This window comes from Chanos chanos, chromosome 3 (genome assembly GCF_902362185.1).
Source record: "Chanos chanos chromosome 3, fChaCha1.1, whole genome shotgun sequence".
NCBI classification, from domain to species: Eukaryota; Metazoa; Chordata; class Actinopteri; order Gonorynchiformes; family Chanidae; genus Chanos; species Chanos chanos.
In genome coordinates, this window is record NC_044497.1 from 13,568,306 (window position 1) to 13,593,331 (window position 25,026).

Sequence of the window (25,026 nt, forward strand, 5' to 3'; positions counted from 1 at the left end):
GGAGTAAAGGATGGCAGTCGTAGCCGCCGTCCGCCCAACCTAGTCTTCAGCGGGCAAAGCAATACACCAGCTCGCCGAGCAGCGGAAAGGCACTGCAAACTCCGGCCAGGGGCTACAGACACGGTATGCTATGCGAAGCCCTGCTTTGAACAAGTTTTGTAAATTTTCTTTGCTTCTCGCCAGCATTTTTGGAGGGCAAATAAGCTAACTGAATAACATTGTTGTTCATCCAAGTTGCAAAGGAGACTTCATCTTTGGTTTATTTGTGGTTTTAGCTTCGAGCTAACTCTAAGATTTGTTTGCGTTAGCTGTCCTTAGCCAACTGTTGGCTAACCATTTAGCCAACTATGCCACTATAAATAAAAATGGCGGCTACTACACTGCGGGCCTGGCAAATGTTTTCATGTCGGTGTTTTGTGTTAACAATTTCAACTTAAACGAAACACACACATGACTACGACACTGCGTTAAATAAAAATACGCCTCATGTCATCAGTCTCATTATCTCAACTGACATAGCTAATGGTTAAGTGCTAGCTGGGTACATTGGCTTGCACTAGCAGTGAGCAAACACTTCTTGCTTGTTGTTTAGCTATTGCGAGCTAACATTAGCTGGCGAACTGTGCCTGCTTGCTTAGCCAGCAACATCTCAGTTTTTAGCTACCGGTATAACTATCACAACTGTGGCCAGGCGGTTGAAACTAGGTGGGCTCCAACACGATTATATGTAGCTTACATACTTATGTTTCAAAAGCTTATAAACCGCTGGTGTGATTACTGTGTTCGTTTAATCTAACGAGTTTGTTAGCTATTCTGACGTTATTTGGAAATTTTGACGAACCTAAGTTTGGTTCATTTAGTTGCTGTTTATTTAGAGTCTTAAACTTTATAGATGGAAATGGATATGTTAATATTGGACATAATCTAAATGCACTATGTTATCTAACTGCCGTCGTCAAATTCTTAATAATGTTAGCTTCTGTAAGAAAGCATTCCTACTCGTCTTTCTTAATCAGTTGAAATCAAGCGACGAACCCGAGGTAAAAACGACTTTTTGGACTTTTTCGTTCACAAACGAGCCAGAAAATAGCATTACAGATGGTGTCAGAGTACCATTCCACTCTAAAACTGATATAAATCAGTATAATGTGTTCAGACAGCATTCTTCTGGAGACGCACTGACCACATAATGTTCGCTAGATAACCCTATGTCCAACGATATAGGCGATTGTGAAATGTTTAAAAACAAGCTGATGTGGTTACACATTCAGAGCTTCTTAGGAATGTCACCCAAACCGCACCATTTGCCAGCTAATAGTTCTTCACTTCTTTGAGTCCGATTTTGGCTTATAGGTAAAACAAGTGATTTTGTGATTCATGTGCTTTTTCTCGGTAATTGACCTATTCTGTTGTAGATCCTACGGTAGCAGATCTCACTAGTCTCCTATTGACCACAGGCCTGACGGCTTTGGCTGTCACACTGTGAGGAGAATTAGTTACAGGAAGCTGTCACTTGAGGAGCGCCTTTGGGTCTACTGAAATGCTTGTTTTGCTTTGTTGTTTCTCTGTCCTCCTTGTTGACCTTTTGCAAGGAAACAGCTGTTGAGAATGCTGGATATGTGCGCTTGCGAGCCGTGCTGTGAGCTGGGAGCTGTTGCCAAGATAAAGAAAAACTGAACTGCCTTTTGCTGTTTACATTAATGTCATGTCAGTCAGGTCTCTCAGCTTGTAATGTAGAGAGTACAATGAAAGGTAACTAAATGAAAGAATTGTATGTCCCTGACAGTATTTTTTTTTCTTTTATGGTGTTCCAAGGGCTTCACCGCTCCCTTAACCTTTATCTATGAAAGAAAAACAGGGCAAGTATTTTTCCACAGCATATGAGAATATTGTGCTCATTTATGGTGATTGCTTTTTAGCTTGAGCACACTCTCTTTATGAATTTGAAGAACTAAAACGGCGTTTAAAAATTTGTTTGATTAAAATGAAAAATCAACTAAGGCGAATAATGGCCATCCTGACCTCTTTGATATTGAATGAGACAGAAGAGAAAGTTTCTCTTTCAGCAGACACTGAGAGACCCCCCCCTCCCTTTTTATTTTGACATCCCAGCATGTGCTGTGCATGTGAAACTTGAATGCTCATCATGACAGTTGAAGTGTAAAATGTATGTAATATTGTTCCTGTCTCTTGTATTTCATTTGACAAATGCAAACTGCACACATCCAGAGAGACAAACATTCACTCTTGTTTGTTGGTTCCATTGTAACTGTGTTTAACTTTAAGCAGATAAACAGACAACCTAGTTCCCTGTATTGTGCTTTTTGCTATGTTTTGATTTTCTTTCAAGAGCTGCTCAGTTGAAATTGTTGTTAAAATGTGCTTTATTTTTGACAAAAAGTAATGTATCTGAGAGCAAATAGATCACATATTAACATCATATCCAAATTTAGACTAGAAAAGTGGCATGTGCCAGGAAAAACATATGTTTCAAGCTGCTCTAGGCTCCAGTCAACCCCTTACACTGACCTCTTGTGCTCTGCTCCTGTTTCAGTTTTGTTTGGAGCTGCTGGTAACTGAGGGACATGCCTCGCTTTTAATTAACCTACCATAGAGACGCAAGGTCAGCCCGATCTCACCAGAAAGGTAGAGTGGACTTTATCCCAGAACAATACTACACAAGATACAGAAAGCAGTTTGTCACACACCTCAGGCTGGATTGTGAATATACGATGGCAAAAACAGAGCCAAAGCATAGCTGCAGTTTGCTTTATGACCACACTTTTATCATGACTCATTGCAAGGTCTGCTGGGAGGGGTTGGCTCAAAATGCTTCTCACTGATCAAGTGCAGCCTTTATGGGTTTTAAATGGTAGAATTAAAGCTAAGCTTCATATGTCATTGTCACCCGGCTGTACCTGTTTATTGTTATCGCCACGCTGTTTTTTTTTTTCTGTCCCCGTGCAGACATATTCCTAGCCTGTAGCGATGCTGTCGTCTTTTCCACATTCTTTCATGTATTTGTCAAACGGTATCAAGTTTTTCTTCACCCTACAAGCAACATAATCCTGTGAGAAGTCCCACTGAAAAAAAAAATGTTTGGATGTCCTGACTTAAGGGACATTGTGGAGTATGAAAAGAATTACTCTCAGTAGCAAAGCCCCTAAAGCACGGTACAAGCTATAAATGAGTCTTATGATTTGCCGCTGACCTAGAGGCCTACAGTTAAAGCGCTTGATCACTCGAGTGATTGTCTGAGGTCCTTTCCCACTCATGCTTTCCCTGACACCCCCAGGCAGCCTGCTTGCTCCTCTGCTTGTGTCTCTGACGGTCAGGAATCCAACATGACAGCACTACCTGGGGTTTCTCGCAGTCTGTCATGTTTCTAGCCCAGCTCAGTGTGGTCCTCACAGACCATCCACGCAGTCACAGAGCAGTGAGAGTGTGTGTGCTGTGCTACGAACTGCCCTCTCTGCAGAGCAGGCCCTTTTGTGGTGATTAGAGTGGAAAAGACAATCAGTCCACTGCTCTTGTCAACCCCAACCCCATGGCCCCCAACCCCCCAGTGTGATTGCACTGAAATTGCAAGGAATATCATAATTGTGAAGATTTGTTCTAAACTGTATGGAGGAATCCTATCAAGTGCAGTGTTCTGATTGCTAGATCCTCTATAGCTGAAATGTGCAGCTACCACTCACCATACCCAGATTTTTTATTGTAATTCAAGTGCCCTTCTTCATGTGGTATGGTAGGAGCTCAAATCCCAGTTATTTGGTCAACTGCTTAAGCTTCCTTACAGTTGATGTCTAATTGAGGTTTTCATTTGTCTTACAGTGGGGATAACCTAGTATGTGCATTTCACCTTCAAACAATGAAGTAATATGAATGAACTGGCTGTTTGCTCAGTAAGTTGTGTGGAAAGGTGCAATATCAACGTCCTGATGTATGTTTTGACATCCAGGACGTCAAGCCTGGCCTATAACCATGTTCTAGAAAGGTCTGGAAATGACATTAAACATTGAATGAATTCATTGTCCCTTCTTGACAGTGGTGAGGTTTCATACAGGATTATCTTATTATTTGTAGGCCTATTTGACCATGTACAAGAGTTTACAGACTGTAGCATCATACTTTTCAGAAAGTGAAGGTCAGTTATTTAAAGGAATGTTTGCTGTATTTTAATGTGATGCCATATTACAGTATGTAATCCTTTAATATAACAGTAAGTGGCTAAGGGAAGTTGGAGTGCTCTTATTTACTCATGTGGAAAAATATAGCCCAGCATCACATGCTCTATAATGTAGCCTATAGCCCAGTGATACCATGACAACTGTCACCTCCTTCAGGTTTTCCCATGTCTTAGTTACGGGATTTGCTTTCCCTGTCACATGCTTGTTAATGGCAGGCCGTCTGTGCCAGGCATTCATACATACATACAGAGGGATACATCCAGCTTTTCTCGCAGTTGTGTTAAATTTGCAGAAGTACCAAAAAAGCCCAGCAGAAACTTACGTCAGATGCTAAATAAATCTGTTTAGTCAGCATCATTTCGAATGGGAGGCACACATAACTTGCTCGGTTCACAGCTGCATTCTTGCAAAACACAAGGCCTGATTGTGCAAATAAAAAACACGGCCCGAGGGCTTGTCCTTAGTTTTGAATTTGGCTGAAACCTTTTTTTTTTTTTAACTCAACATGTCACAGAAATGGTCCAGTTATTTTTATGGTTTGGTGCTTTGACTTGATTTTGCTTAGAGTCAAGGTATTTTGCTTACCTCCTCTCCTCCCCACCCCTACCCTTGTTTGTCTGTTTGTATGTTTAGCTCTCAACTGTGTGAGACTGTATGGCATTTTGAGGGGCAGGGCCTGTGGCCTGACTTCTCAGCTTTCATGCACGGTCGTGACCGATATTTAGTGACACTGCTGTGGTGTAGGACTATGTAGTGTAGCTCAGTGAGTTTTTTTTTTGGGGGGGGGGGGGTGTTACTGTGCTGTGTTAGCACAGCTCTTTTTATCTACAGTGACATAAATGTGATTTCCTCTGCTGAGTGTGCTTATTGCAAGTCCTACCTTTTTGAAACAGTTTTAGCATGTTAGCCTTTTTACCATGCTTTTAGTGGTCTTTTTGATGCCGACGCCACCCAGTAATTAACATAATTCAAAATGCAGCAGTTTGTAAGGGTATGCTGGAGTAAGGCAGTGGTGTGAAAAATGTATTTGGAGCCAGAAGTCAGTGTCAGAATGAAGTGTATAGAGGCATCTTTGTATCAGCGTCATTTTGTGTTGATAGTAGTGTGGCCTCACATTCACCTTGAGTGCTAAATGTGCTGTTGATGGAGATGTTGTCATCAGTTCCAGACTGCAGACACAATGAGACAGGGAAGGGTGGGGGGGGGGGGGGGGGGGCTGTTAATTGCAGTCACATCGTGCCTTATCCACTTTGTGGTGCTGTGTCATTGGTCTTGCTGCCAAAGTCTTCTCCTTTCCTTCTCTCCCTCCCTCTCCCCTTCCTTCCCTCCCCACCATCTCCTCACTGCAGTTGGATAGGAGTAGGATTCGTTATCTCCTGCCAGCAGTCAGTGTACCACTCTGTGGAGCTCCAGTAGGCAGTCTGGCATGTCCTCACACATAACCAAACACTAGCACAGGGCACTCCTACTATCAGCCCTGTTCTTAGATCAGCCCTGCTTTTCTCCTCTATTTGTCCTTTACAGTTATCATGAAATGTTCCAACTGTTTCAGCGCAGGAGAAAGAGGGGAATCAGAGCAGTTTGGTGAGCTGAGCAAAGAAGAGGTCTTCTCACATTGGCATTCCCATACCAGTCAGCCATAACCTGGTAGCTGGGTTTTGCTCTGTGTCTGTGATTGGTTTTCTGAACAGTCTACATAGATTAGCGTGACAGCCCTCTGAGGTATTTGTCTGTGAGGATCAGTTTGTTCTGTTTCTTGTTGAGCCATTAGTCAAGCGCTACTGGTTGATCTGTTGTTTAGCTCAGTAGGACAGGGTTCTGTGCCGAGGAGTCTCTGTACATACTCAGCCTTAAATACTCACACACAGAGGGAGGAGTTGGAGGGCACGGTTTTGAGGTGTAGTCGGTTAGTGAGGTCGAGATGAAGGGCAGAGACTTGGCTGAAATGGTGATTGCTGCTATCAGCTCTGCAAAATGAAAACCACAAACCTGGCTGTATGCATTTCCTACTGCATTACTGCCATGCCTGCTTAATGCATAGCTGTCTATCACAGTAGGTGTAAACAGATACTGGAAGAGTCGATTAAAAAAAAAAACCCTCAAGCCATGCGCCATAGGTGGCATGTGTACGCAAGCGTGTTTTGTTATGGGTAGACCCTTTTGGATTACTGAATGAGCTGTACTAGGCTTAGGTTAAAAAAAAAAAAAAAAAAAAAAAGAGAGAGAGATAATATGGGTGTCTTGCAGTGACTTAGGCTGACAAAACCACCGTAGGTAGAGAGGCAGTTGAGAGAATACCAACATACAGGGCACCTATATTGACATATGGTGTAGCTTCAGACTCACAAAGCTGTGCATCCAGCTCCTGAAACAGGGATAGATAGATCTTTTCTGTTCTGCATATTCTGTTCAGGCCTTCTCAAGAGAAATTCTGACAGATGACTCAGAATCGAAATATTGTGCTCAGGTTTATGCTGTTATTTGTTTGTAATTACTTAGTCCTCAGATATTCTTGTGGTTTGTCTGCTAGAGCTCTGCGTCAAATGCACCACAAAACAGTTTCCTTTGCTCTACCTTTCTGCCCACGTGTGTTCAGTACAGAGTGCCAGAGGGTGCTGACATGAGTACATCTCTGAGCCCTGTCTCCATCTGCTGTACAATCAGTACTCGGCTCACTCGCATCCTAATTGGGTTCTTCTTAAGCTGCTTAAAGCCTGCTCAAATTTGGGCCCCGATCTTAGTGCCAACCTCCAAGCACATCACTCCTAAGCTGGCAATCCTTATCTCAAGAAATTCTCACAAAGCCGCAGCTCTGGCTGCTCCTGGCTGTCGGCTGCTGCACGGCAATGTCCCCGTTCGTGAAACAGCTGTTTTTCTTGTGTTTATGACCTTTGCTTTTTAAACAGTGTTTTGCGGTAGGGGCCTAATGAGCGATGATGCTTTCCCCTAAGTAAACGTCTTGTTGCTCCTCTTTCAGTGGTAATCATGGGCCACGGTGTCGGCTGAGGATCCGGAGGGCTTAACACACGCTCCAAACGTAAGTATTCCACAGGCCCAGACAGCTTCTGTTTCACACAGCCTCCAATTAAAAGCCGGTCTTCAATAAGAGGCTGCTTGCAAGAACCATTCGTTGCTTGCAGGAATGGGTTATCCATGCATATGGATGGAAGTAAAAGCCAGTGTTATATCATTATCTCATAGCTTCCAAACCAGCCTCTATGAGGCAAAAGGCCTGCCATCATGTGACCTCCCTCTCTATTAAAATGGAAATTGAACCTTGAAATTGAGCAAAATAAAAGCCCAGCTGAGCCTGTAGGTGTTCTCAGTATCTTGAGTTGAGGTACTGCATGCAACACAAACCAGGTTGCAGCACGTAACATACCAGGTTGCAGCAAGGCGAGTCATTCTTCTGTACCTGCCTGTCTGAGAATGTTACTATAAATGGCAGCTGCTGCTGTTATCAGAGGGGAAAATATCATTCTGATACATGATCTTAATTGTAGGGTGGAGGTACAGATTATTTGTGTCATCATTCACAGATCCTGTAGATGAAACTGTCCTATTGAGTGAGTGGGGAAGTATGAATTTATCAGTTGAGTGAATGTCTGCGCTTTGTGGTCATGGTAGGTTTCCACTCCGGTGTATGACATGGCCACAGCCTCATCCAGAACAGATTGTAGCAATAACCACGGAGGGACGTCACAGCTACATGCCATTGGTAAGCACAGAGGTATCATGGGATATTAAGAAAACTGCCTCGTTATATTATCTTTGTTTTTTGTTTGTTTATTTTTTTGGTAAAAGCCTATGACTTTTCAATTGCTTCAATATGTGAATGAGGTGTCTTAACACTGCATGTACAGAATGTTAAAGAATGGGAGCTCTCTCATTAATACTGGATCGATTCCCTGCCTCTGTCCTCCAGTTTCTTGTGCCAAACTCAAAAGGAAGAAAAACTGGTTCGGGACAGCCATCTATGTGGAGGTGACAGCCGAGGGAGAGACCAAGAGGACGACCAAGTCCCACAGCTCCTCTAGCCCAAAATGGGAGGAGCACCTCACACTGTAAGAGCATCTCCACTACTCCCCACAAAGTGTAGACAAGCCCACTCTCCAGCCCAAAGCCAAGCCGCAGTCACATTCAGCCGTAGTCCTTGAGGGATAATACTCGGCATGAGTCATTTGTTGCAGATTAAAATTGGTCAAATGGAACCAACCTTATGCTGGCCCCTGGGGGAATTTGGTTTCTTTGAAGCTCTGACTTTTGTAATGGCTCACTATTGTCAGGAAATGCACTGCTTGTTGCCAGCAGGGTTTTGTTCCAAAGTTTCTGAGTCTCCGTAGTATTTTTCTGGAGAAGAGAGCTATCTGCGTGAAATTTGTAGGGGTAATTGTTTTCCCATGCTCCACAGGGAAGATTGACCAAGCCTTTTATTTATTTATTTTTTTTTGGAAGGGTTTTACAAGTGTGAGCCTGGGAGAGTGCATTTGTTTATGTCCATTTTAGTCAGTGGCTGTGGAACAAACTTTGAAAATCTGAACTTCTAACCAGACTGAGAAACTGCGTTTGAATTAAGGTGACTGAGGTACCAGTCATACAGTACATCTGTTTTACTGTTGACTTCAGTGCAATGTTTCCAAAGTTGAGTAACATGTGGGCAGGTTTAGACATCATCCTCTCCTAAATGACAATGTTCTTGTTATTAGTTATCCAACCAGGTTCCCAGATCATGGCTTATCCATGAAGAGACCAAATGTTTGACATACCAGTAAACTGATCGGTGAATAATGATATCTTGCAGTTAATGCTTATAAGGAGAATGACCAAACTTTTTCTGAAATAAAGAGTGAAGGAATGCTGTGTGTTTTTTTTTTAGAGAAAGTAATAAAGTTGGAGGTCCAGTGTCTGCTTTCTAAACCTCACTACCCAGTCCTCATAGATGTGAGTGCCTCACTGCTGTTGGCATGCTGGGCTCTGTTTGTTAGCAGACGCAGAATGAGTGAGAGAAGGGTGGAGAGATGAAAATACCTGTTAGTCATCTGTGTTTTGTTCTTTATCCTGTTTAGCCGTGTGGTTGGCTTCAGAGGATTGTCCTTGGTTTAAAGGAGTCAGCCATTGTTCAGCGGAAGCAAATAGCATAGCTAGAACGATGATTGTACATTTGGGCCTTTCAGTGGTTATAAATGTTTGATGAACTGGCCCTGAATTGGTTTATTATTAAAATGTTAAATGTCAGCCCTTGATCGATTTTATTTATTTATTTAGTTATTTAGTTATTTATTTATTTATTTATTTATTAATGAAAAACTCAGAAAATGAAATGAGTACACACTACTCATATTATTAATGGTTATTTGAATCAAACAGGCAAGACTTGTTCTTCAAAAATTAACCCAAGATTTGCATCACATTTGTCTTAACAGAAATCAATACCAAATCCCCATAAGGATCAGCTAATGCTCCTGGTTTAGGGAGTGCTTTCTGATAAACCTGCAGCAGAAACCTGAATCATCCCGTCTCTCAGTGGTTCTATCTGCCGTTTGTGTCTTGGGCTCATGCCATAGTGTGGTGCATTGGGGAGCATTTGATTGTGCGGAGCCCCTTCAGATGTAATTCCAGGGCTTTTGTGACCATTGATTGAGGAATATAAGAGAGAATGAGAGGGAGATGATTGAGTCGAGTTGAGAGCGAACGGCACCACGTCCGGACCACCGGCTACTCTCTCTGCAAGCCCTGCGTGCTGAATACTAACCACCTGACTCCGCTGCAGAGAGAGCGGGGAGGGGTGGAGAGAGAAAGAGAGGAGGAAAAAAAAGTGAAAGGGGGAGCTTGTCCTTCCGACGGACTTGGAGGAGTTTGGCCAGACATAAGGGTGTCAAACCACTGTCGCACTGTTTGAGCAGTCCACAGGGTGGACAGAACAGGAGCGAATAAAACGGAAGGTTGTTTGCTGTGAAAGCAAGTTAAAAATTCTAGCCCTTTTCTCTCTCTTTGCCTCTCTGATCTGAGCCTGCTGATAGTCGCAGTCAGCGCCTTGTGCTGAGAGCCTATCAGAGGCAGAGCGTGAAATCTGATTAGTTTGTGTGGAGACCCTGGTGTGCAGATCGATGAGGGAGACTGCTTCAGGAGTACTGAGAAATGGTGATGTAATCATTATCAGCAAATACACAGACACACAGCACAGCAGTACGGACTGTCCCTCTCGTCTTCTAATGTGGCGCGTACCCAGAGAATCTAGAATAACCTCCAAGGCACAATCAACCATAGAGCTCAATGCAAGATTCATGACGCAGTTATAATTCACATCACAGGCCGTATCTGCTGGTCGTATCTGCTGGTCACATCTGCCCATTCAATCTTAGCGCCCGGACATGTAAACAGTCCACTGTCTGCTCTGGATGTAATTATAAAAGTTGTAACGGCAGATATTTATCAGTGTGACTGTACCCGCTGTATAATCTAAGTACGTGCGTGTAATGGGTTTCTTTTTTGTGTCTGCGGCAGGAATGTAACACCACGCACACGCTTGGACTTTAAAGTTTGGAGTCACCACACTCTAAAGGCGGATGCGCTGATGGGGAAAGCCACTCTGGACCTGCACCAGGTCCTGGAGCAGCACAACAGGAAATGTATGCCATCTACACCCATCTTATTCACTCCCTCCCTAAAAACTCAATCACCAGTCATTTCATCTCTGTGTGATTTAAAGTATGCAGAGCAGTAAAGCTAACAGTTTATTATAGCAATTTATTGCTTGAAATGTCATGACTGATCATATGATCATGTAAGACAAGAGTTTACTTCCTGCTTTGCTACTTATTCTTACGTGTTTGATTCACTGAGACTTTGCGGAGGCTTGGCAAGTGAGGAATTCTGTTAATTTTATGACTTTATGTTCAGTCCGTTATTACTCTAGTACCCTCAGTTTATTGTATGGTGCCAACTGGTGGATTTAGCCTTTGAGTTTATTTAGCTGATTATGCAAATGTGTTATAGCAGCTTCCCCACATATTCTGTGATTAATCTGAGCTTGGTGGTCATGTGCATGCTGTATGCGTGTGGTGTGGCTCCGCAGTGGAGAATGTGAAGGAGGTGCTGAAGCTGACTCTGGAGAATAAGAATGGAGTGGTGACATCAGGAGAGCTCACTGTGGTCCTTGATGGCCTCACCGTTGACCAAGAGCAGCTGCACAATGGGAACGCCTCCACTACAGCCAGTGAGTTTCTCTCTCTCTCTCTCGCTCTCTCTCTCTCTGTGCGTCAAGCGATTCAGTCTGAATATTTCTTGTCTTTTTCTCCTCCTGTAGAAGTCCAACAAAATGGAGATACCATTCATGAAAATGGAGAAGAGGCTTCCACAAAGGCTCAGACCAGGTAAGAGGGCTATGAGGAAGCTGGAGGTAGTGCATAAACAAGGCTGGGAGATCAGCATGTGATCAATGGGGGATCCGCGTACATCCTGAATCAGTTCATCAGATCTTACTGAGTATTGTTCACAGTGGTTAAATGGAAGTTACTTTGCCAGACCACAGCCGTGTTTCCATAAACGCGTTCACATGCCGGTGGAACACACATTTGTTTCTAGCTTCCTCCTTCACGGTTTTGTGGTGTGGCACAACTAAATTTGACCTCCTTCACATAAGGCAGAGATCCGCTCGTCATATTTTAGCTTTGATGGCTACAAGGTCCGCTTTGCCCTCTTGTGCTTATAAACCGATCCAAACAAGGTGATTCATTGGTGTCCTCGGCTCTCCTGCTAGTCTGACTGCTAATGCAAACAGCCTATAAATCAGCCAACTCTTATTTTAAACTTCACAAATCCTCCCTCTCCAAACTGTCACTGAATGAAATAGTTTAGTTTCAAACGCGTATGACCCGCAGCTGTTTGAAGGCTAGGCACCGTTTTTGCCAGACCGTTTGTGTCGAAACCCAACACTGTGCTGCATAGAAATGAATTTTTTTTAGCTGCGGACGGGTGTGAAAAAAGCCGAGCCGAGGTTGATGTAGTAGTCATGACTTCCTGGCCCTCTCTCTCATTTCCCTACTGAGTGTTAGTCAGCAGTTACGACCCCTTTGGAGCTTCTGCCTCCCAGCTGCAAAAACATTTCAGCTGTTTCAGAGCCCCACCAGGCTTCCCACAGGTGTTACATGCACACGCGTACACACACAAACATAGACACTCAAAACACACACACACAAACGCGCATACATGGCATACACACAGTCACAGTGTGTCTGAGCCATCCCCTTTGGCCGTTTTAAATTTTACATGAATGTAAAAGACTGTGGCCATTGACCCCCGTGCTGTGCTGATCTTTTCGGAGACACAAAGAGTCTCCTTCATCCTGCTCTCTCATCATGATGCCGGCCCCCTCCTTTCTCTCTGAACCCTGTAACAATGGGCTCAATGTCAGACAGGAGAGGCTCCTCTCTGGCTGCGTCACAAGTGCCCACTCTCTCACACACAAAACACATGTCGTCATTTCCCCTTTTCCTGCAAACACTGCATGGCACAAAAGACACAAGCCTCACCCAGGCCACCCAATGCCGAGAACTTAAAATGCTGATGTTCTCTTTCCAAAGCTGAAATGAAACCACCTAACCCTCCCACTCCTCGGGTGTGATTTTTAGCCATCATATGAAATGTTTGATAACCACGCTTTTGCTTTGCATACTTTATGACCTTGCATGCTCTTTACAATCTGGGGCTGGCTATCTGGAGATCTGTGTGCGCATTGTGCAATGGAATTATAACTCTAAAGGTTTTAAAGGGGCGGTGCTTGGGGCTGCGAGTGCTTGCAGCCTAGGGACAGACACACAATGTAAATGAAAAGAGTCACTGAAGTGTTTTTGACCGTAAATGTCTTGAGGTGTCATTAAAGTTCCACATGTCGTTATATGGAGCTTCAGTGAAAGCACAGGAAACAGAGAAATATTATGTAAAGGGTTTTGTAATAGCTGCTAGGTTGTCTGAAGTTGTAAATCAGTTCTTGATGCTGTTTGAAGACGTGGTTATGTTGTGCCCTCTGAATGAGGTGCTTTCATTTTAGACAGGCTTGTGACAGTCACATTTGTCCTCACAATCAAGAGATCCAAGTCTTTTTTGATGTATTTTTTGAGCGCTGTCTTTCATAATGAAAACACCCAACCTTGGTCTCTGTGTGCCCTACAGCTCTGTGAATGGGTCAAATGGAGTGGAGAGCGAAGCACCCTCCACCTCCTCCGCCAACAGCGAGTCTAGCAATGTCCCCGTGGTCAATGGAGTTGGAGAATCCTCCCCGACGCACCAGACCGCCAGCCCGAAGGTCACGCCTGCTCCTAACCCTGCCGACAGCGATCGAGCCAACAGGACTGGTGAGGAACACTGGACACCTGGGTGTATCCTATCTATTTGGACAAAATATAAGACCTGTGCCACAGTTTTCAAATATCTTGAAGGTCACCAGTGTTGATGTTAAAAATATTGTTAGAAACCTAATAATATGCAGGTAATTGTCAAAATAACGGAAACACAAACATTAAGTGTTTTAATAGGGCGTTGGAGAAGTACGGCCATACAGAAAAGTTTTATTGTGCCTTGGCATAGAATGTACAAGCATGTGGAAGCTCATCTGCAGTTATCCTACACCGTTCTGTCATAAGAAAGTCCGTCATTTGGTGTTCTGGTGGTAGTGAGAAAACGCTGTTAAGTGCCACCCTAGAATCTAGAATCTCCTCTTAACGATCGCGTTGGTTGAGATCTGGTAACTGAGACGGTCAAAGCCAGCTCTTTATATTATTTTCACGCCTGTCAATCCATTCAGTGAGTTCTGTGGAAGGACATTGTCATCCTACAGGAAACCACTTCCATCAGGATAGAAATGCTTTACCATGGGATGAAAGTGATCACAAAGTGACTGGATATTGATTGGCATTTATTTTACCCACAAAAGGGTTGAGTGGAGCTAAGCAGTGCCAGAGTCCTCACAGCTCTTCCCTGTGGCAGAGAAGCATTTGGAGCCTGTGCCACTGTCTGTTTACTGTGTGCCACTTTACAGACAGCTGTGTACTACAGTGTTTATGCGCTACAGCTTGACCGCAGCATGCCGCTCTCCCAAGTTCATGACAAACTGTTCACCATGAAACTAATCATGCCTACTAATGGCCATAGATACTTATTTACAGTCAACTTCTTGAGTTATTCATCTGTTTTGCCTTGCATCTCAAAGCAGTGCAGGAAGTTCATGGTCCAGGACTGTAAACTCCTTTGACCGCAGCCTGGGGGTATTCCAGAAAGCGGGCCTAGTGAAAACTTAGAGTTAGTTAACTCAGAGCAAGTAGTAAACCTTCTAGTAGAAGAGTCCTGTGGCTTTGTTTTGCTAGGAGAATGAGACCAAAGTGCTCTTCTATTAGGAGGTTTGCTACTTACTCTGAGTTAACTAACTCTAATTTTTTACTAAACCTGCTTTCTGGAACACCTCCCTGGCCTAACTGATAGTGTTTTTTCTCTCAGACTTCCATGCTGAGATCACCCTCACCTCTTTGTGAAATATCTGCAAGTTGAAGAGTCTTCATCTTTCCTACCAAACTCCTGTCAAACATGTCCTCCAAGTCGTCCTTAAGAAAGCAAAAACAACAACAGAAAAAACAAACAATAACAAAAAATTATATCTTATATCTCCTCCTCTTATATTTGTTCCACCTGATATTTGACATTGGACATGGTGAGATGTTAATTGGTTGATTAACTGTGGAACCACACCTGTGGGGAATAGCCAGTTTTTAATATATGTTGAATCCCTCATTTACTGAAGGGTGTCCTTTATTTTGACACCTGTATTTGCTGTATTTGATATATACACACTGTATGGCACTGGTTTTCAATAGCCGACACACAAAGTAATTCATCTTGCCTGTACGGACGTTTCACACTTGAATATGGCACTGACCTTTAATAAAACATCGTCTGAACCCAGTTTCAGAGCACTTGCTGCTAACAGGTGCTGCCTGTCGAGTTGTCAGGTTTAGGTTTAGATACAGCCCATCTCATAGCCATGTGCAAAAGCAAAGTTCATTTGTTACGCGCCAGAGTCTGTCTCTCATGTCACACTGTATGAAAGGTTAGTTTGTTGACTAAGAATGAGAACAATTAGAGTTTAGTTCAACTCAGTTTTTTTTCCCCCCAATTTCTGGCTTTCCGTGTCGGCCATGGGTCCTCAATAGATTGCTACAGGTGCACTCTGAACCTCCTGTACAGTTACATGACCGTCATACTTATACAAATAATTGCATCCCATATGACTGTAATCTACGTTTTAATTTTCAGATTCACAGTTTCATATAAGCCTTATTCTTAATCAACGCTACGTCTGTTTTCATTTTGTCAGTCTGAAAGTTGCATGGCTACAAAGTATCTTATGGTCCCTATAGACAGATATCTTGGCGATCTACGAATAGTTTATTGGCACACCAGACTTGCTCACTATTACATTTACAAGTGAAAAAGTGGACAGCACAGGAGATGAAAGTCCCTGCTGTATGGATCATATACAGAAACATACTGACCATACAGTGGTTTTCACTTAGGAATCTCTAACTGTAAGAATTCGATGAACTGCACAGCAGATACTTATGACTTGTGGCTACTTGGCTGGTAAGGTTCTCTGTGGGTGTCTAAATCTGTGAGCACTGCCAGCAGAGGAGATTTTACTGCAGACTGTTCCCTGCAGGTTTTGTATTGGTCTCTTACAGTAAGCGTGTGTGTGTGTGTGTGTGTGTGTGTGTGTGTGTGTGTTCACAGTCAAGTGGAGGATTTGCTCTGTTTTATTATCGTGAGTCCCAGCTGAAGTGCTGCAGCGAGTGAGAGCAAGGCTGGTTCATTTTCATTAAGATCATTGGCTAATCCGTGCTGCTGTCAGCACCTCTGCTCAGCAGAGCGAGACAGCAGCCTGAGAGGCAGGTCAAGCCAAGGTGGATTTGCTTTAATGCACTTAGCCTCCGAAATGACTTTTGTCTGGTGTGCCTCTTGCAGTGATTCATTTGAATGTAGACATTGTCTGTCACAGTCTTTAGGGAGAGTCGTATTGCTCTGCGATGTCTAGTCATCTCCTTTTTTTTTTTTGTTGTTTCTGTTTTTTTTCTTTCCTCTGCAGTTAATGGGGAAGCCTCCAATTCAACCAATGCTGCTGCTGCTGTTGCTGCTGCTACTCCAGCCTCCTCCACAGAGGAGGTGCTGCCCCCTGCTGACGCCTCAGAGGAGAGTAATCAGGCTGCCGCTACCAGTTCTACAGTGTGTTCAGCCTCTGCTCCCTCTTCCTCTCAGGCCTCCCAGGGCCCCGCCTCCTCCTCCTCCTCCTCCTCCTCCACCACCACCACCACCATCACCACCACCACAGAGCCTGATAGTGCCGCTGTCACAACCACCAACACCAACACCACCACCACCGCTGCCTCCTCCTCTTCATCCTCCTCCTCTTCTTCGTCTGTGCCTGCCCAGAACCAGGGTGCTACCGCCTCCAGTTCCATGGCGGAGACTGCTGCAGCCAGCAGCAGCAGCAGCAGCAACAGCAACAGCACAGCTACTGATGGAGCCAAACCTCGTCAGCAAACCTCCAACATTAGCACTTCAGACTCTCTGCCACCTGGGTAAACACAAACTGCTTTATTAGAGTAAAATTCCTGAAATGATATTGCTTTTCAATACTGGTTGAGAGTCAGCAGCTCCTGATTAAAAAGGATTCATCTTCATAGCACAGACGTAGCTTTAAAATGTTAAAATACCATTGACTTTGATGTTGTAATCTGTTTGGCGCTTTTAGCAGCGAGGGCATGTTTTTGTTGATGTGATGTGATTGAGAAGCCGTTTGTGTTGTCAGATGGGAGCAGAGGAAAGATCCACATGGGAGGACTTACTATGTCGACCACAACACGAGAACCACCACATGGGAGAGACCACAGCCTTTGCCACCAGGGTAATTTACTCCTGAGCCGATACTGAATTGCACAGTGAACAATAAGACACGTGTTTTGTCTCTCAGACCTTCTATGATTTCTGTGCTCACTGAATATATTTTGGCTCTGTGTGTGTGTGTGTGTGTGTGTGTGTGTCTGTGTGTCTGTGTGTAACAGTTGGGAGAGGAGGGTGGATGACCGGGGCAGGATCTACTATGTGGATCACAACACACGGACCACCACGTGGCAGCGACCCACCATGGAGTCCGTCAGAAACTTTGAGCAGTGGCAGTCCCAGCGCAGCCAGCTGCAGGGAGCTATGCATCAGTTCAACCAGAGATACCTCTACTCGGTAAACACACACTCACCTGTCAGGCACAGTATAATATATAAAGTATAAGGTTTAGGTCTAATAAGATAATACAGCTAAAAGCTGGGAATGATTGAACAGTTCAGTAGATGTTAGGCTGTTGCATGTTTCACTTGCAGTAAGCCTACCTCAAAGACTGTTTTAGGTTAATGCATCTCTGTTTAGCCCCACCACTTTTTGGTTTAGACCGTAAATCTTGCTTGACCCAGGTTAAACATTCTGAATGCAACTGGTCTCTTTGATATGCCTGACTGTCCCCTGTATTGGTCTTTGGTCGGTCACATGTCAAATGCAGATTCATCAACACCTTTTTTCTGCTATTCTTTGATGTAGTTTTTCAGGTCTTGGAAATAAAGACCTATCTCGTCTCAGCTTGATGATTAGCTCACAGGCAGATCCTGTGTGGATGTTGATGAGCTGTTGTTTTATAGTCAGTCTTCTGTGGTGACTTTGTCAGTTGAGACAACTTTGAGAGCTCTGTCCATGACACTTCATTTGTCATGTTAGACTGGAAGATTATCTTCCTCTGTCTTTCTCCCTGAATGTGTTTGTTTCTCTTTTGCGTATATAGGCTTCAATGATGTCGGCAGAAAACGACCCTTTGGGTCCATTACCTCCCGGCTGGGGTAAGTTCTCATCTGACTGACGTGCCTTCTCTCATGCCACTCACTGCTAATAGTTTGAACCAAGTGTGTGGCTTACTGTGTTGACAAAATATCTGAAGCCTCAGATTTGGTAATACTGTATACTGTTTAATTTGATTTCAGGATGTTTTTGATATATGTGGAGTATAAACAGTGTTTTATGTATGAGGTTTTTTTTTTTGTTCATTTTCTCAGAACGGCGTGTGGACTCAAACGACAGAGTGTATTTTGTGAATCACAACACAAAGACCACGCAGTGGGAGGACCCACGTACGCAAGGGTGAGTTCGTATCCTCAGACAATCCTCCAAATGAGACAAGTTTGTGTTGTTGAGGCTAGCTTTTAGTGGTCAGCTTTAACATGACAGTGCCTTTCTTCAGATGTACATTTATCTTTCTTTCTCTCTATTTCTACCTTTGTCATGCTTTCTCTGTCACTGCGTGTTTAGGCTGCAGAACGAGGACCCTCTGCCTGAGGGCTGGGAGATTCGGTATACCCGCGAGGGGGTCCGCTACTTTGTGGATCATAACACCCGGACCACCACCTTCAGTGACCCGCGGACTGGGAAGTCTTCTGTGTGAGTGGACAGACAACAACACTGTACAGGGTTACAGTGCAGTTTGCCTTTAACTGACCTCTTGTCACGGTTACATTCAAAACACTTTTATCTTCAAAGAGCTGATTTTCTGATTTTGAGCAAATACATTCTGAATCTTAAGGGAGATATTTTAGAATGTTTTATCTTCAGATCAGCTGATAAAGGCTCTGACTCTTTCATGACTGTTTATGAACCCTGATAAGTACTTGCTTTCATCTAAAGTGGTTCTTGTTTTTATTTACAGCACCAAAGGTCCACAGATAGCATACGAGCGCAGCTTCAGATGGAAATTAGCACACTTTCGCTACCTGTGCCAGGTGAGAAACACACTCCTTCACTTGTGTTTGGCTTTGAGTTTTAAGTTTGAATGGTGTAACCTGCACAAATGTTTCACCTTTTTTTCACCAGCACCTTTTTACTTTTTACTTTCTTTTCTTTTCTTTTCTTCTGTAGTCAAATGCACTACCTAGCCATGTTAAGATCACCGTGTCTAGGCAGACGTTGTTCGAAGACTCCTTCCAACAAGTAAGAGACATTCCCCTCACTATCTCTTTAAGATAATTGCATGCTTACATATAAAAAAAGGCACAATATATAATGATATATCTTACAAAATATGAGCACAAATCCCCTTGAAATGGTAGATCCCTCGTAGTACTTTTTTTTTGGTACAGCTATTGTTGTGCAGTGTAATAAATGCTTTGGTATAACAAAGAATACACAGTGGAGCATTCCTGTGGCATTGTGTAGGAATGATTTCTCTTGCACGCGTTGATGTTTGAGTTCTCACGGACCTGTTTTTTCTTTTAGATCATGGCTCTGAAGCCGTATGACCTGAGGAGAAGGCTCTATGTCATCTTCAGAGGAGAAGAGGGCCTGGACTATGGAGGGCTTGCAAGGTCAGTGACAGTGCATCTCACTCACACTCATATTGCATGTTATGGTGTTGCAAAACAGGTTTATACACAAGGGGCCTGACTAACATAGCTATATCAGATCTCACATGTACTGATTTTATGCCCTGAGTCATACCTCATTCACCCATCATTGTAATTGCTTAATTATTGTTTCGTAAGTTGATTTTTTTTTTTTTTTAATCAGTTACTTTATACCAAGTTTTTAATCGATGCTCTTCAATTTTGTCATGATATGTGATGTGACTGTGCGTTCTCTTAACAGGGAGTGGTTTTTCTTGCTCTCTCACGAGGTGCTCAACCCCATGTACTGTCTGTTTGAGTACGCTGGCAAGAGCAACTACTGTCTCCAAATCAACCCAGCCTCCACCATCAACCCAGACCACCTGTCCTACTTCTGTTTTATCGGCCGCTTCATCGCCATGGTAAATGCACACGTGAAGACACACTCGTCACCCACCCACCCACAGGGGACACACATATGTGATGCTGACATGCCCTTGCAGAAAACGCTTTAACATGCTGTTTTTTTTCTGTGATTATAGGCACTCTTCCATGGCAAATTCATTGACACTGGTTTCTCCCTTCCGTTCTACAAACGTATGCTGAACAAGAAGCTCATACTCAAAGATCTGGAGTCCATTGACCCTGAATTCTACAACTCTCTGATCTGGATCAGGTATTCCCTATAGACCGCTCTATCAGTACGGCGGACAGAAAGCAAACGGGACTACACGCTATTCCTCATACTGGCAGTGAGATGAACTAGGACCTTGACCCCTTTACACACACACTTTTTTTCCCTCTTTCCCTCTCTCTGTAGGGATAATAACATTGAGGAGTGTGGTCTGGAGATGTACTTTTCTGTGGACATGGAGATCTTGGGGAAAATTACCTCCCATGACTTAAAGCCTGATGGTGCTAATATTCTGGTGACAGAGGAGAACAAAGAGGAGTATATTGGGTGAGAACATGAGGAGTAGAAAGGTGAAGACACTGTTTAAGCAGCAGTCTATCATTAAGTTAATGTTAACCAATCTTTGGTCCTCCATGCAGGCTTATGGCAGAATGGAGGTTCTCGCGTGGAGTAGAGGGCCAGACCAAAGCATTTTTGGATGGCTTTAATGAGGTGGTGCCCCTGCAGTGGCTGCAGTACTTTGATGAGAAGGAGCTGGAGGTGAGGGCCGACCCCCGCGTGTTTGTATGAAGTCACAGATTTGATGAATGTTTCACCATTAAGTCTTTGTCTACCTGTGTGTGTGTGTGTGTGTTTTCCAGGTGATGCTTTGTGGTATGCAAGAGGTTGATCTGCAGGACTGGCAGAGGAACACTGTGTATCGGCACTACACAAGGAACAGTAAACAGATCATGTGGTTCTGGCAGGTACACACAAACCCTAACAGAACAACCTCTCTCTGCTCGTTACTGATACACACACACAAACAGAATACAAAACCCCATTGCTTGAACTCCGACCCTAATTGTGTACTCTGTACCCATCTTGTGTACACATGAATGTGAGTTAGAGGTCTTTGGAAGCCTTTTATGGCTTATCTTTTTTTTGCATGTGTAATCTTAAAGAGTTCGTTTGTAGCACTGGCTGGCTTTGTGTTGTAGACTTGAGTGTGATCATGCCATTGAGACATGTGTACGTGTTTGTGTGTGTGCAGTTTGTGAAGGAGGTGGATAACGAGGTGAGACTGCGGCTGATGCAGTTTGTCACCGGGACCTGCAGGCTGCCACTGGGGGGCTTTGCTGAGCTCATGGGTGAGTCAGTCAGTCACTTCAGCACATAAGGCTAACACCAAATTTTTACTTACCCCCCCCACCAGCTATACAGTAAGACTTGCTTAGAATTTTGATAGTGACCAAGACAGTGCCGGTCAGGGCTGTGACTAGTAGTGCCATACATGTTTTTTTTTTTTTTTCTTTCCCCTCCTTAGGGAGTAATGGACCCCAGAAGTTCTGCATTGAAAAGGTCGGCAAAGATACATGGCTCCCCAGGAGTCACACTTGGTGAGAGTTGTGAATTTACATGTCAGCTTTGGTCGTAGACTCTTTGGACCTTCTCCGGAATCTTTGGCTGAATTGCTTATTTTCTGTGTCTTCTTCCTGTTTGCAGCTTTAATCGGCTGGACTTGCCCCCTTACAAAAGTTATGAGCAGCTGAAAGAGAAGCTGCTTTTCGCAATCGAGGAAACGGAAGGATTTGGCCAAGAGTAGAGCATACTCCCTCTGCAGCGCACCCAGCCAAGTAAAACAAAAAAAAACAAGAAAAAAAAAGGAAAAATTGCACAGATAACCACCAATGTACATAAGCTATTTTGTCATTTTAAACCAAATCTTAATCCACCACCTCATTTAGCAATCTCCCTTATATTATTCCCATAAATATGCAAGCATTTCAGCTTTTTCTTCTCTTTTAAAAGCCGAAATCAATATACAATACTTTTTTCCCTTCCTTTTTGGCTGGTTTTTAAAAAGGAGACTGAAAAAAAATTACTTAGAGAGGATTTTATAGTAGAACCATACATACAGCTCTAGTTTTATAGAGCTTTTAATGGATGATTGTAGTGTTTGGTCCAGTGCCTGAGTTTTGTTTTTTTTTTTCTTCTTTTTTTTTTTTTTTCGGACCTTTTAGTTGTGATTGTGCAGCGCTTGCATGGCTGCCTCTATGGGGGCAGAACCTCCCAAGGATTCCCCCACCCCACCCCAACCAACACTTACTAACAACCAAACGAATCGGTCATCCACTCTCATATCATGGAAAGGCCCAGAATATTCTAGACAGTATTGCCGTTTGTCACTTTAGGCTTACAGAGCAGTATTTCTCCCTTCAACCAAAAAAAAAAAAAAAAAGCTTTGCTCCTCAACTGCACACATCTGAGGGGTGGGGGGAGAACTTAATCTATGTGCCGTTGTTATGTCAGTCACACTATGATTTTGACAAAAAAAGAAAACAGGGGTTGGCATGTGTTAATTCGTGGAATGAGATATTTAAATCGCAGCGCTGTGTGTATAGCATCTTCTTAGCAAGCAGAGATGCATCAGAGATTCAGCTCTGAAGTCTTCAGTTTGTGGCCTTTTCAATGGGAGGGGCCCCTGTTAGAGACAGACAGGGGAGGACGTGCTTTTAAAAAAAAAAAAAAAAAAAAGACAGCGTCAAGAGTGTGAACCAGTGCACACTGTGTCCCATGTGATATTTCATATTAAAATATGGCTCAAAAAAAAAGAAAAAAAGAAAAAGACTCTTCTCTTTTCCTCATTGCTGTAAGAAAATGGAACATTGCAGAGGTGTGTGCTGGCAGCCCCCCCCCCTCCCCCCCAGAGAATGAGGCATGCTGGTGAAAGCTTTACGGTGTGGATGTTCAGGCTGTGTGCTTTATGACGGGTGAATGAGAGAGTGAGGAGGTGGGGGACATAACTGTTTTGAACTCTCACTTCTTTTACTCTGACACTCTTTAAAATGTGCTCCCAAACCATGGCAGTGCACCTTGTCATGCCTGTTCTCTTTTTTTCCTCTTTTTTTTTTTCCCTGAATCATCAAATTTAATTTATTTACAGTGTTAGGTCCCCCCCCCCCCGCTACCTGTTCATTCGCCAAAGTTCACAATGTTTTACTAGTTGTTTTTGTTCAACAGAAGGAAAAAGTTTCAAATAAGATGAAAATCTTGTTGGGGACAAACTGTTTTAAACGTATGGAAATGCACATTACTGAACATGGAGTTGAGACTGTGTCCCCCGGTGTGGCCTCTTTGTTAAGAGTTCCCTTCTGTGTGTCTGTAATCATTAACTAGTCTTGATCTATTGAATGAAAGCTCTATTTGTGTGATCAAAGATGGCAGAAAGGTTGAATATGTAACCTAATATGTGAGATTTCAACCTCTATCAACTGTCTTTGTGGATTGATTTTCATGGATATTTTAGTGGTATTTCTAATAGAGAGCAAACATAGCCTACAGAGCAGAAACCGTTCTCCATGACTCATCAGATGAAAAAAAATGTCAATATTCGTTTGGAAAGCAGCAGTACCCAGCACCCTATATTTTTTACCTTTCCTCTTGAACAGAGAATAACACCAAAAGCTAAACGTGTTTTTCTTTTAAAAACACATGCGGACTCAATTATGTGCTTCTTAGCGTGAAGAGTTTTTCAGAGGAAATGTTTCATTGTCTTTTTTTTTTTTTTTTTTTTTAGTTTCTTAAAGTCTTATTACTCAGACAGCTATACAAGAAGGGACAGTACTTTTCTGTTTAAAATCCGTTTACCATAAAATAGGTATTACTTCACGTACTACTGCGCCACAGGCCAAATGTCATAATCCGTGCAAATATTTCACAAGGTGTCACCCTACTTAGTTCATGGTCTCTGATTGGCTGCCAACAAATCCGTAACATGCCAAACTGGGTGATGAAATGCTATAGGTTTTTTTTTTTTTCCTCCAGTCTTCATTTACTTCCCCCGTGTTCACTTGTGTTCGTAGCTTCTTGCATTCTCTTTGTTATGTTGGGATATGTGAAAACTCTACCAAATTCTGCCTCTCATGCTTTCTGTTGGCTGTATGAAATGAGAAAATGTCCTCTCCTCTGTGCCAGACGAGTTTTTAACATGCTTGTGCACCGCCCAGAGGAGCTGTGCTGTAGATTAGGTAGCATGTTGTTAACGGTTTGGCAAACCTGATCCTGGAATCCTGATAGCTTTTGCCCTTACATCACAATTCATTTTTATATATATATATATGTGTACTTAACCTGGGAACAGGTGTACTCTCTTCAGCGAATCAGAGACCACAGTAGCTGATTGAAACCCAGTAGGATGCCCTAATCCCACCTCTTATCCAAAGCCTAACCATACCCTATGGTTGAATTAACTATCTTTTGGCCCTCAGAATGACAGGTCAGACTCTTGTGATTTGTAAATACTAACTATGCTTTTTCCTTCCTCTGTTATAAGGGTGAAAGACTTTAGTGAGAGGAAATGGCAGTTGTATTACCCAACAGGTACAGACGAAAGTTACTTTCAGTAATCAGACCACACTGCAAAGGTACTGTGCTTCCGTCTGAATAAATCAGCAACTAAAGAAAATGAAAAGTTTTGAAATAGATTCTTCTGAAAAAAAAAAAAAAAAGGATTTAATTGGTTGTATTCAGAGCTGCAGCATCAACAGGCTCTATGACGCCTTGTTCCTATCAGAGATGAACTGTAACATATCATGTGTAGATAGACACTGTATACTCCCACACTGTACAGACCGCCCCCTGCTGGAGACCATGTGTATAAAAAATTAATTTTTAATCTGCTTTACCCGTTTTCATAGATTGATTTATGGAAAAAAATTACAACCTGCCCTCTATTTTGTCCTATTGTGGAGGACAAATGGTG

The 25,026-nt window shown here is 43.2% G+C and overlaps 1 protein-coding gene across 3 annotated transcripts; it reads left to right on the forward strand.

Annotated features, from left to right (window-relative positions):
* The first annotated feature begins 17 nt into the window (after window positions 1–17).
* wwp1 (WW domain containing E3 ubiquitin protein ligase 1) lies at window positions 18–24,377 on the forward strand. 3 transcript variants are annotated; one of them, XM_030768174.1, is made up of 26 exons: window positions 18–123; window positions 2,555–2,646; window positions 7,168–7,227; window positions 7,818–7,908; window positions 8,116–8,254; window positions 10,695–10,819; window positions 11,266–11,406; window positions 11,497–11,563; window positions 13,362–13,543; window positions 16,321–16,813; window positions 17,044–17,139; window positions 17,297–17,471; window positions 18,061–18,115; window positions 18,329–18,413; window positions 18,582–18,710; window positions 18,976–19,048; window positions 19,185–19,256; window positions 19,542–19,630; window positions 19,911–20,070; window positions 20,191–20,324; window positions 20,469–20,609; window positions 20,702–20,822; window positions 20,924–21,028; window positions 21,316–21,412; window positions 21,589–21,661; window positions 21,768–24,377. In XM_030768174.1, exons 4-26 carry the CDS (start codon window positions 7,839–7,841, stop codon window positions 21,865–21,867), a joined length of 2,922 nt encoding a protein of 973 aa, XP_030624034.1. In that variant the 5' UTR covers window positions 18–123; window positions 2,555–2,646; window positions 7,168–7,227; window positions 7,818–7,838; the 3' UTR covers window positions 21,868–24,377. The 3 variants fall into 3 exon arrangements, with proteins under 3 accessions (XP_030624034.1, XP_030624032.1, XP_030624033.1); XM_030768172.1 differs by having other exon boundaries at window positions 11,266–11,563; XM_030768173.1 differs by lacking the exon at window positions 2,555–2,646 and having other exon boundaries at window positions 21–123; window positions 11,266–11,563.
* The last annotated feature ends 649 nt before the right edge of the window (window positions 24,378–25,026 follow it).